The sequence below is a fragment of the Mus caroli genome, unplaced genomic scaffold (assembly GCF_900094665.2).
Source record: "Mus caroli unplaced genomic scaffold, CAROLI_EIJ_v1.1 scaffold_10930_1, whole genome shotgun sequence".
NCBI lineage: Eukaryota > Metazoa > Chordata > Mammalia > Rodentia > Muridae > Mus > Mus caroli.
The window spans coordinates 17,540-30,212 of NW_018389838.1; the positions used below are offsets into that span (position 1 = coordinate 17,540).

A 12,673-nucleotide genomic window follows, 5' to 3' on the forward strand; every position below is an offset into this window, starting at 1 on the left:
AGAACATCACCCTGACCTACCCTGACTGTTGCGGTAACACGCTATGCAAAGGTGCTATTGTTAGAGGCTCCTAGAAAACTGTATTGACTTTCCACTTCCTTGTGACTCTTAACTGGTATTTTTGGTATTTTCCAACAATGCCCTACCTACCTCCTTGAGTTGTGGTTTCTTCTATTAAATACACCCTTACCCAGCTACCCAGGGTGCCACGGTCCTCTATCCCTGTGTGGTGTATGACTGTGGGCCCGAGAGCTTGATAAAATATGTATGTGCACGCAAATATCAGGTTTGGGAAATAATCATAGTCAGAATGAGTATGTCCATGACTGATATACAAAAGTTTGAAAGTGGCTGAGATTTAGTGATACCTTGAGTCCTGGGATAAAAAAATTTTGTAGTATATTTTGGTGATACTGTTTGAATAACATTTTAATACAATAATGAGTATGTCTGAGAAATATGAAATGCATCCAAAGAAGGTGAGTATTGTAAAGTCTATATTCACTCCTTAAACAAAGTGTGCAAAATGACTTAAAATCATTTGATAGTGAACTCCAAGTAAATCAAAAGAGAAAGTAGTTAGAAGTTGTGGTGAACAAATTTGACACTAAAAAATTTGGTATTTTTGGAGGAATGTGTTTCAATCTCAGTATGCAGAAAGTAATCATGAGAAATATTTAGAGGTCTTCAAAACCTGTAAACTCAAGAAGGGCTCAAACAACTGTGTTTTCTCAAGACCTGTATAAAATGACTTGGAGTGCATAACTAGTTATGCCAAATTTCAGTGTGTATGTTGTAATCCTGAGACTACTGTAGCTACTTCTGGATTATAGACAAAGCACCAAAACACATCCTATTCATGTTGTCATTCTCATTCTGAACCAATCATTAATCATTTCCATCTCAAAGCCTGAAGTCAAATAGAAAATCCAGAAAAAATTGGTTTAATCACTTTCTTCCCATAGCCATTTTATTACTATAACCCTATGAGCAGAAATGATTTCTTCAAAATTTCACATGAAGCACTGCAGATGCTGATTCTTTGAACATGGAATTTATTATGAAAGCAAGAAACAAGGAAGGTGGTTTTACAGGAAGCAAAAATGTTCAGAGCTTAGCCAAAGCTTACAGATGAAGATAATTTTTTTGTTTCTTCCCTGCTGGTATAGCAGACAAGACATATTTCTTAGTTCTACTCTGGGATTCAATTCAGGAAAGATCGTGAATTAGTTCTATTATTCTCCATGGAAGCATGATGCAGAATCCATCGTGGGAAGACTGTTGAACTTGCTCTTATTCTGAGAGTTTCAAGTAGAAATCATTGTCTACAGCTCCCCTCGATAAGGGGCCATGCAACCTGAAACACACAGAGCAAGACACAGCATTTACTCTGGAGGCAAGTGGGAAAGAAATGTACAATCTAGGGGACATGAACTAGAGAAGCATTTGACTTCAGTGTCTTTCAGTTTATATCAGACAATAAATCCAGACATAGAATTTAGGGAATTTACAGCATCATCCCAAATGTTAACCAATTTCCAGGTCTCAAAAACCTACCTCAGAGCAGGCTGGACTAGCAATTAAAAATATTGCTTTCACCATCCATGCCATAAGCAATACTTCCTTAATACCCATTGGGTAAACTAGTTTGTTAAAAATCTCAGAATAAAGTAGAATATACAATCAATATGGATAGACACATTCATGCCAGTGTTTTCAAAGTATTTCTGAAAAAAAAAAAGTCCCAAAGGGACAGATTTACACTCTAATTACATGGCTAAAAGAGGAGAAAAATTTGGTAGTAAGGGTGAATATAGTTTCTGCACACTCGTAACCTGAATTGTTAATAGAACTTGCAAAGCATGCCTCACATCAGGGTATCCCTGGTTCCTAATAAGTGTGCAACATGAGTTAATGGAATTGAATATAGGGGTGAGGTGTATATAACTTTTAAAAGAGCACATGAATTAATGGAAAAAGATGACTCAGGAGTTAGATTGGGGGTATTCAGTCAGGCTTTGAATGAATGAAGGGCATTATATACTGTGAGTAAAACTCTAGTGTCTCGTACTTGCACTGTGTATATTGAGATATCTCTTTAAAGTAGATGTCAGAGGGAAACGTCCCTGGTGACAGAAAGAACCACTGAAGTCATCCATGTCCAGGGGCCAGACCACAGCACCTCCTAAATGGTTGTCCTTGAGCCACTGAGCCTGTTGAAACAGAGGACATTTAGTCACTTGATTTCCTGGGAATCAGACTGCAATCTCAGCACATTCAATGTTCTAAGCTTACCTTCAACTTGAAGCTCCTCACATTGTCATAACCAACCCACTCATTACCCAGATAGGCATAGGGTACTTCCTGGGTAGCATCAAAGATTTCAGTGGCTCCTTCATTCAGAAATGTACAAATCTTTAAATAAACAGATTCAAATCTTCTAAATATTAATTCCAAGAAGGGAAAAAACATTCAAGTCATTTATCATTTCTCCATTCTCCTGTGGAGTTTCCTCTATTTTCTAAAAATGCTTTAATTGTCTTAGAGGTGAAAGATATTTCCCTGAATTTCCTAGTTCTACAGGGCACAACTAGACATTCCCCCAGTCTAGGGATGTAATCTAACTTGAGGTGCATCACTAGTCCTCATTACAACATTTTTACTTTCTGAAACTTTGTCCTGATTAATAGCTAAGATAGTAGTATTCAAACGGATGATTCTTATATCCCAGCCTTTTAAAAGTTGATATTCTAAGCACTAATCATGAGGGTTCTCAGTAATATTCTTAGTCTATACTGCCATCCTGTGATTCCATCTATGTATACACAATTCTGTACATTGAATTTGAGGTCAAGTATATCAAACTAGGCAAGGACACAATGGAATACTAATGCTTTAATTATTTTTAAAATGATCACATGTTGCCCTCATACTTGTTCTTTAATTTTAGAATCAATCCCAGCAGTAAATAGATATCTTATAGTCATATTTATGAATATTATTATTTGTTATGTTGTACCAACTTTTATATTCTAAAGTACCTCTCATTATTAATTATATGAATGTATACTACAAAATATGTAAGCACTCCTCATAATATATCTGCTTAGGAGGAGTACATACTGTATACACTAAACATACACTTCAGCTGATTCCAATTCTCAAACATAGAAATGGGTCTGGAAATCACTAAGCACACTAAAACCAATATACTGACCTCAAAGTAAGCCAGGAGTCCTTGTTCATTTGTGTACATTCCTGGTGGTCCAGCACTAACAGTAGGGGCACCTATTCCATTCTTAGAAGGGTCACTCAGGATAAAGGTATGCCCATATGCTGGAAATCCCATAATGAGCTTCTCAGAAGCTGCTCCATGGTCCTTCCAGTAGGTAATAATTGAATCCTGTAGTGACAGAAAGTAAACTTTTTGCTAGAACCTCTGGTAACCTGTGTTTATATAGTTTAGTTCTCCCCTCTTGTATCTCAAATTGTGTGAATTTTTAGGTAAGAAATAAAATCTGTTTTCCAAAATGGATTACTTAGTTATAAATTTTCAGATACAATAAATGGCATAGGTTCATGCATTAATTTCTCAATTCCATTTGAATCTGTTAATGTCTTACCACATTGAGATCAGCACTCTTTCCAATGTCATATGGAGATTTATAGAGGGGACTATTTTCCCCTGTGTAGCCATCCCTGGAATCATGGAGATCATATGTCATGACCTGAATATAGTCAAGAGACCTGGAGTAAAGGAAAGTACTTAGAATCAATGTTTCTGTTACGTTTCTTCAAGCTCATCCTTGTATTCTTCCATAATACACATCCTAATATATGCATCATTTTTCTCCCCATGGACACCTGTCTAGTTCTCTGATTTCATCTTTCTACTGTTATGTGGGCTGAAAAACATGTATGTGTAAAGTTATCATCTGCCACTCCAAAGAAGAAAAGTCAAGCAAAGTTATAAATAGACCATCATTGAAATAAAACAGGTAGGAATTAGATTGTTAATAAACTTAAGCATGGATCTTGGGGGAGACTAGGGAAAAGGTCATGACTTGGAAATAATTAAAGGATATAGAAAGATAATTATGTGAGTATACTAGCTGGTAATCTAAATAAAATATGATATTCATAATTGAATACATGTAATATGAATCAGTAATACTGCTACTGCAAAGAGACATGAGCCATTAAATGAAAACATTAGTGTCAGGCATGTTTCACTTCTAGTCCAGTATTTTCGTACGGTCATCAGAGACACCAAAAATAATCCAGCATATTGTAAAAGCTCTAGGATGTTCACCATAACTTGATGCTAAAACCATATGATTAACAATGCACATTAACTTTAGACATAGCAAAATCAAACCACCAAGCAAATAGTACAGATAGGGAGACCTTTGGCTCCATTCCTGTATGTAGCACAGGATAGCATTGTCTGGCATCAATAGGAGTAGAGGTCCTTAGTCCTATGAAGGTTCAATTCCCCAGCATAGGGCAATGCCAGGGCAGTGAAGAGGGTATAGGTTGGTTTAAGGGGAAGCTCCCTTATAGAAACAGGTGGCAAGAGGATGTGATGGGGGTCTCAGGAGGGAAAACTGTGAAAGGGGATAACATTTGAAATGTAAATACATATAATATCTAATAAAAATGAGAAAATATTATGTCATAGCAGCTTGTGTTATATGCACAATACCTGCAGGATATCATGTCTCACAAAATTCTAGCACTTTGGGCATGAGTTCTAGACCCAAACCCAACATATTATAAAGAAGGTATTACTTAATGGCTGCAGAATGAATCAGTTTCAAGCTCTCTTAGGAATGTGGCCATTGGTAGGTGCCTATATTCTCATGGATGAGTCAAGAGCCAGGACTATATTGGATTTAGAATTTGTGTAAGGGAAGGTTAACTTCATTAAAAACTCAAAGCATTTACACTAGAACTCCCTATTACTAAACTACAAATCAAAGAAACCACATGGTGGGACTCAGGGCTCTAGCTGCATATGTAGCAGAGAATAGCCTAGTCAGTTATCAGTGGGAGGAGAGGCCCTTGGTCCTGTGAAATTTCTATGCCCCAGTATAGGTGAATTCCTGGCCCACAGAGCGGGAGTGGGTGTGTTGGGATGCAGGGGCAGGGGGAGGAGTTAGGAAATTTTTGAGGGAAAACTAGGAAATGGAATAACATTTGAAATGTAAATAAAGAAAATATCTAATAAAAATATGTAGAAAACAATCTGAAATCTAAAAACCTATAATTCAGAAGAATATAATTACAGCTATTAGGATGATTTACAGAGGAAGCTATTAGTGAATGTATATGATCAAAATGCATTATATTAATGTATGAAATGATTCTATAAACACATTACATATAAGATAAATAAATATAAAATTAGAATTTTTTCTTAGGACCATTTTCATTCCTATGTAGTCAAAGAATACACATAACAGTGCCTTGAAGCAACCAATAAATATGTGACCACTGCTTAAACCCGCACAGGAGTCCTGAAGATGGATTCTCACTTACTGAGACAGCTCAGGGATCTTGTAACCAGACTTGATTAAGTCAATGATTGCTGCTCCCGTGGAAGTGAGTAGCAGCCTTGGAATATTTTTCTCCACGGATTCTTCCTCAAAAGCTTTACGCATTTCCTACAAAAATACAATGTACTTACATGTTGTTTCATAGTTTTATGATAACTATGAGTCTTATAAATTGTTTCAATGGACGTTTACAATTTTTTTTACTTTATTGTGTAAATACCTCAATAAATCATTGAAATTGATCATATGAATATATGGCTACCTCACCTGTATAGAAATTTTAAAAAATATTGTCTTAGGAATCCATGTATAGAACACAGGCTCCAATGTCTGTTCAAAGCTGATTCTCAATCCCACACTCTAGAAATGACTCCCATCTGAGCCTGTATCCTCTTGCAATGGTGCATAGAGATGCTGACATTGCTCTGTGGTAGAAGTAGCTCATAGGACCTCTATCCTACCTAATCAAATATTGAAATGAGAAGATGGCAAAACCTGAGTAAGAGGTTTCATTCAGTGACTCTTTATAATCCACAAGATTACATGTGTGTCCAAACATATCTTCAAATTCATGTTCCTCTCATAGCAGAATTATTTGTATGTGACAGACTTTTTAAATAGAATATGTGTATTTCTTGTATTCGTTTTTCTTCTCATTTTTTCTTCTGATATGTTTTGTAGCTATTGTTCATTGCGTTATTTCTTTTTTTGAGAGATGTGGGGAGAAGACATGAATTTGGTTGAGCACAGAGGTAGGAAAATAAGTTAAAATAAAATTTTATGAAATTAAGAAAGAAAACATAGCTCCATTTGCTGCATGTGGTAAGAGGATTAAATGATGAGACCATTTTACTTGACAAAGTCATAGATCACTTCAGATGTTAAGCATATCAATTGTACAATGTGTGTTTAAAATTTTGTCTTGTTTAATGAAATCATTCATTATTGTAAATGTCAGTCAGAAGCATAATTTAGTTTACTTTTCAGATTCTATTTCTATCAAAATTATTAAAAATATCTTGTCATTCACTAGTACTTAATATTGAAACTTTTTAGAGGTAGGGTAAAAATACATTGAGTACAGATTATGAAAATAATTTGTTGCCTAGTGTCTAGAAGAACAGAATGAAAAATTTAATACATAAATAATGCTTTTTATTTAAAAATCCTTTTAGGAGAAATTGAATGTATTTTTTTCAGACCATATAGGAGACATTAAGTCATTTTACATGCATATAAGCACCAGAGAAACCAGGAAAGTTTAAAATTACAGCTTCCCTCTACAAGAGATTAAGATGTATAGGTTTTCTTCTTTGATTGATAGCAATGATGCAGGTGTACAACCGGGCAATCCTTTGTTTTCTAATAAATCAGGCTCTTCCCATATCTGCTAGAATTTCCTTTTCTCAAACCCTTTCCCTGGAAAACCTTGAGCATCACTTTTAGGCTATAAATCCCATCCTTATAAGTGATATAATTTGGGTTTTACAACAGCCTAAGTGACTTGTATGCTATCTTATGTCATCCAGACAATACAGACAGCCACACACATAATGTTTCCCTCAGTAGAGCTGCAGAGAGACCAGAAGCATGGGTAGTTTCTCTGATTCCACAATACTAATTCTCAAGAAATTGTTCAGATGTGTCTTGTAAATAATATCAGGGTAAACATATGTTAAACTGTTATAATCCTTGACTGAACTAATTGTTATTTGAGTAATTTTTTCAAAATCATTTTGTGTCTAAATATGACTAAAGGAAAGTGGTCTGGGACCACCTCTAGAGTCCTGGTGTAGCACTTGTTACAATAAATGTGGGCTGAGCCATGTTACATTTTTTCCTCACCCTGATTGGTTTTGTTTTCCTACCTGATGAACGGTGTGCAAAAAATCACCACAAGAATTGCTTTACCTTCTACTTGTTTATATTGGTGGTCACATACCCCTGAAGCTAACTCCAGTATAGGGTATGAAATCACATTTCAAACCATGAAGCTTAAAATTGTACATTAATCAACTTCTTGATATAAAAAGTTAGGGTTGAAAATAGAATGTGGCTCCTCCTGATAGGATGTTAAGTAAAGGCTGCATAATAAAGGATATAGTAAGCTTTCATAAATTTTACATAGAAGAGAAATATTTTTGCAAGAGGTTTGTATGAAGGAAAATATTTATTCTATATGAGGTCTAAGGATGAGGCAAAGTTATGAAGTATGCTGCAACAGGCCATGTGAAAGTGCTGCTTTGAATTTATAAAGAGATTATAGCATGAAATACTTCTTTGAACTTACTATCTATATCCTTCTGTACTCCCCCCTTTGTGTAACATATTATCTATGAAGTGGTCTTTTTCTTACATAGGAACATTTGTCTAAACATCTATGAAAAGCTTGAAGCAAAAATAAAAGTCTTTGTAGTCCCTTCTTTGCTTTATCCAGTGTGCATGTATCTGTGTGTGCTTGACATTGTTTCTTTCTTTTCCTTTCTCTCTGGCACAGGAAAAGATAAAGCATTCCAAATCAAAGAACATAGGAAGGGAAACAAAAAATGAAAAATAACAAAAGAAAATAAAAAGAAATACTGAGGTCAATCACCATCCCTGCCCACAAGCTGTAATACATAGCAATAGTCATATAAACTGCATGATTTTGGTACAGTGACAGGTAGCTAGATCAATGGAATAGAATTGAAGTCCCAAAAATGAACACACACACCTATGCTGCTCAATTGATCTTTGACAAAGGTACTAAAAACACCCAGTGGAAAAGAGCCAGCATTTTCAACAAACGGTGCTCATCCAACTGGCAGTCAACAAATAGATGAATGCAAATTGTTCCATTCTGATCTCCCTGTATAAAGATCATGACCAAGTAAATCAAGGATCTCCACATAAAACCAGATACACTGAATCGAATAGAAGAAAAGTTGGGGAAAGCCTTTAAACCATAGGCACAGGGGAAAAATTCCTGAACTGGACACCAATGACTTATACTCAAAGATCAGGGAAAACTTTTAAAGCCAATGTTGTTATGTAAGCCTTCACTATAATAGCTTTAGGATTAGGAGTTAACATGGTGTGATTATGATGGTTACTGCAACTGCCTGATTTTACCAGCCCCTGTCAGTCTCAGTAAACAGCAGCCCAGTGAATATTAACTGGAGATCCACATATGAACCACTACTTATTACTCAGTTGACATAACAAAATATTAGTATTATTAATTAAAAAATACTTCAAACCTCTATCCTGGTCATAAAGGGCCCCCTGACTCAGAAAGTAAGTGATCAAGTAATTAAGTTTCTTTCATTAAGCTACTGGTGCTGTCAGCAGAACTTTATTGCCAGAAGGCATCATCTTTTGGGCTCAGAAAAACAATTAGGATTAATTGCCATGAGCCATCAGCTGCTTGCCCTGAGAACACAGCAGGTTAAAGTTGCAGAAGTCATTACCCATTTGGTCCCACAATAGCAAGAGAGTTAAACTGTCAGAGTCACCAGCTCTTTACCCCCAGAATAGAAAGAGAGAATAGTTAAATTGCTAGAAGCCATCAGCTTCTGATCCCCAGAACAGTAAGAGAGAGTTAAAGAGAAAGATCATCAGCCTTTGGCTTTCATCTGATTATGTCCCACATCAGCACCTGTCAGGTCAGTATATTGCCAATGCATTATTAATTAGTTTCATAAAAGTCTAAGTTTTGTCATATTTCTTGACTATTATGCACAAGCCATTAATGTAAACCAAGGTGTTGCATGAGAATTACAGACCCTTAAATAAATATAAAACTCCCATATGATCAGAACTTGATGCCTTTTTGAACCCACATGTCTTTCCAAGACACTTTATCACAATTCTCTAACTCCTCTTTGTGAATGATGCCTCCTTACCTAATTTAGTGACAACAAAGTCCTTCTAAGACCTAGAGCAAGTTTCACTTACACAGAAGTGTTTCCTAACCCTTCTTCAAGCCCCGTCAGGTACTCACAAGGTTGAGTTTCTTTTGCACTCTGGTGTTTCATGCCAGTTATCAACATGTTTCCTTTGTTGCCCAGTTTACCTCATATGTGTGACTTATGAAGCTAAACCTTCTGTCTTGATCCTTTCTTAAAATGGTACCCTCTAACTTCTGGCTTATAAGGATTGAACTCTGCATGCAAACAACAGAATTAGTTGTGAAACCTACTAGCTGTGTGATCCTGGAAAGTTACTCAAACACTCTCTGTACATTAATGGTTTTGTTGGTAACATGAAGATCATGACACTAGACTCACTCCCTGGCGGGCATATGATGATGTACTATTGTTCTTAAACAGCATGGAAAGAAATGTATCACCTGTTTGTTGAACAAAAGAATCATAAGTTAGGACACAAAGTGTGCTGAGATTTTACAATTCTATATTTGGTTGGTTTAGTAAAATTCATAGATCTTGAAATGGAGAGCTTTAACTTTTTAGGACCAAAGAATTTTTCCAATAGACTGACCTGCACCAGAACACTGAAGAGATGTTTGTCCTTAGGAGGGCTTCCTCGAGACCCAGGGTACTGCCAGTCAAGGTTGAGGCCATCAAACTTATATTGACGGAGGAATCTGATAACTGACTTAATGAATGTCTGACGGGTCTGAGGAGTAGAGACCATGGAACTGAACCTTATGCATATTGAAAGAAGTTAGTGTTAGACTTCTATGACATAGACACCTTGGGCACAAAACAGTTCACAGTTGATTTTTGACTCTTTGTCCTTCACCGAGGTGCCCTGTTTCTCTTTCATCCTCCCTTTATATTCACATCACCCATCTAAATAATACCCTTTATTTTCCAAGCATCATATTATCTACTAACAACTTTCCCTGGTATTTGAAATTTATGTTCATCCTAACCCATATTTGTCTTCAAACATTCCAAATTCATATCTAATACACAAAAATTTCATTCTAATAGGGGGCCATAGTTTTATTTCTCAAAAAGTTAGTCTAGAGCAAAATATGACAACCGTCTGTTCTGGAGAACACGAAATACTGTAAGTGAATGATTGTTCATTTATTAGTAAAAAAAAAATACTCTCAGAGGATGCATCCCAAAATATTAGGACAAATGTGAAAATTTGAAGGACATACATGTACATGGAAAGAATGTTTACTCTTTATTTGAGGCTCTATTATAATTATTTACACATTAACCCACATACTCAATTGATTTCCTTTAATTTCCTACCAAAAATGAAATAATTGACATGTGATTTTACAGCTCTAGCCTCCCTACAAAGCCTAGTAATCCATGTTTATAGAACTTACGGGGCAGGTCCAAACTTCCATCCTCCAATGGCCAGGAGAATTTTTAGCTCAGTGTTCCTCAAAAAGTACAGAAAAAGAAAATATCAAAACAGTTGGCCTCCATTATATAAGATATCTGTGTTTTTATAAATATTTCTCATATTAGTCATTTTCTGACATAACATTATATTAGTTTTTCAATGTTGAGTAATTCTTAATAAAGTTCTTCATTATCATACTTTAAGCGCAGGCTACTTAAGTAATAGTAAATTTGAGAAGTTTATACCAAGTAGTGTAGTGACTACTTGTCAGTTCAAGTAACTTAGAACCATAATTAACTCACATTCTCCCTAGTAACAAAAGTGACAAGTATATGGATCTTTATTATTTTCTCAATCCTCACCAGTAAATACAAATCATTCCTTTTGGAAGTATACATCTTAAATACTTTTTCTACACATCAAATTCTATAATAATTAATTAGCCACTTTGAGAAGACATTAAACTTCTAGGGTCCTTGCCTTTCCTCAGAGATTCAGTTCCTGTGAACTGTGGTAGGAATAGGAATTGCTTTCAGGCATCTATTTATAGTTTTGGTGAATGGCATGTCAGGGACACTATTGGATATAAGACCTTGTATTGAACTCATTTGCAGTTGGAAATTATAGCTTAGATTTTTTCCTAAAGATAATGTTACTACCTAAAGAAGATGTCATCTGAGTCTTGTAGACCGTTGGTATGACTAAACTCCCTAACCCATCAATTGATGGAAATAAATGTTCAGTTTATTGTTAAATATAACAAAACTTTTATAGATATCAAATATTTATGATTCTTGGGAGAAGGGATATTTACCTTCTAATATACCACACTTCTAGCTTCCTGAATTAATTTGTAAAGATTGAAGTTTTGTTGTTTTCCAAAAAACAAACAAAAACCCTGACAAAGAAAAGATGAACCACAACACTGATGTTTCCAACACTAAGATATCTGTTACAAAGTCAGAGAAGGTAATAAAAATAATCATGTACATCTTTGCTATTTAACATGTGGCTTTCTACATTTAAATGACAAAATTCCCACAGCAGAAGGTTCCTAGGAAAATAGTGTTCACACAAGTAATTCTAACAGGAAGTTGTGACCCAGGCTCACACAACAGAAAATACTACCGGAATGTGAAGTGGGATGTAAACATAAGATATGAAGCTTCTAAATTATTGAAAGAACATGGAGAAACCCCCATGTGGTTGATTTGGACCATGAATATTTTTATTATGTATCAGAAATTTACAAGCTACTATTGAAAGATTAAAATATCTTTGTTGTTTTTCTTTCTCACAAATAATATTAGGGAAAGAAATAAAGTCAAAATAGATAGGAAGTTTAGACTGGAGAGAGTTTCAAAATGTAATATGATCATGAATTAATATAAAATACATAAATCAGTTATTGAGTATCGAGAATATAAACCATTTTATAAAAAAGTAAAATCCTTGGAACAATGTCCTCAAAGAAAGTCACCTGTTTAACATTTGAATTTAGCAAACCAAACACCAAAAAGAAAATTTAAATTCATCTGCATTGGCCTATCTTTTCATGTCTCTCTAGGTAGCTATAACAGTGGAAGATAAAACCAAGTCAATATTATCAAGTACATGAATGAAGTAAAAAATTGTACAGTCTTGGTGTAAATATAACTAAGTACAGTTACACTAAAAGCATCATGAAAATCTTTTAGAATGGTAGATCTGCCACATGACCTAAAAACTCACTCTTCAGTTTATCTCCAAAATACACATGTCCAGGGTTTTCAAGAGGAGGCAGTGTGTCAAGAGCAACTGTAGCT

The 12,673-nt window shown here is 35.2% G+C and overlaps 1 protein-coding gene across 1 annotated transcript in view; it reads right to left on the reverse strand.

The window, feature by feature from the left end:
• Positions 1-1,040: 1,040 nt before the first annotated feature.
• LOC110288328 (chitinase-like protein 4) overlaps positions 1,041-12,673 on the reverse strand; it is a 17,735-nt gene continuing 6,102 nt past the window's right edge. The window contains exons 4-11 of the mRNA XM_021154707.1: positions 10,849-10,905; positions 10,038-10,203; positions 5,542-5,666; positions 3,624-3,747; positions 3,218-3,403; positions 2,296-2,415; positions 2,072-2,213; positions 1,041-1,357 (exon numbers count right to left, since the gene is read on the reverse strand). Coding sequence (XP_021010366.1) covers positions 1,326-1,357; positions 2,072-2,213; positions 2,296-2,415; positions 3,218-3,403; positions 3,624-3,747; positions 5,542-5,666; positions 10,038-10,203; positions 10,849-10,905 — 952 coding nt within the window. The 3' untranslated portion in view covers positions 1,041-1,325. The remainder of the gene's footprint in view (positions 1,358-2,071; positions 2,214-2,295; positions 2,416-3,217; positions 3,404-3,623; positions 3,748-5,541; positions 5,667-10,037; positions 10,204-10,848; positions 10,906-12,673) is intronic.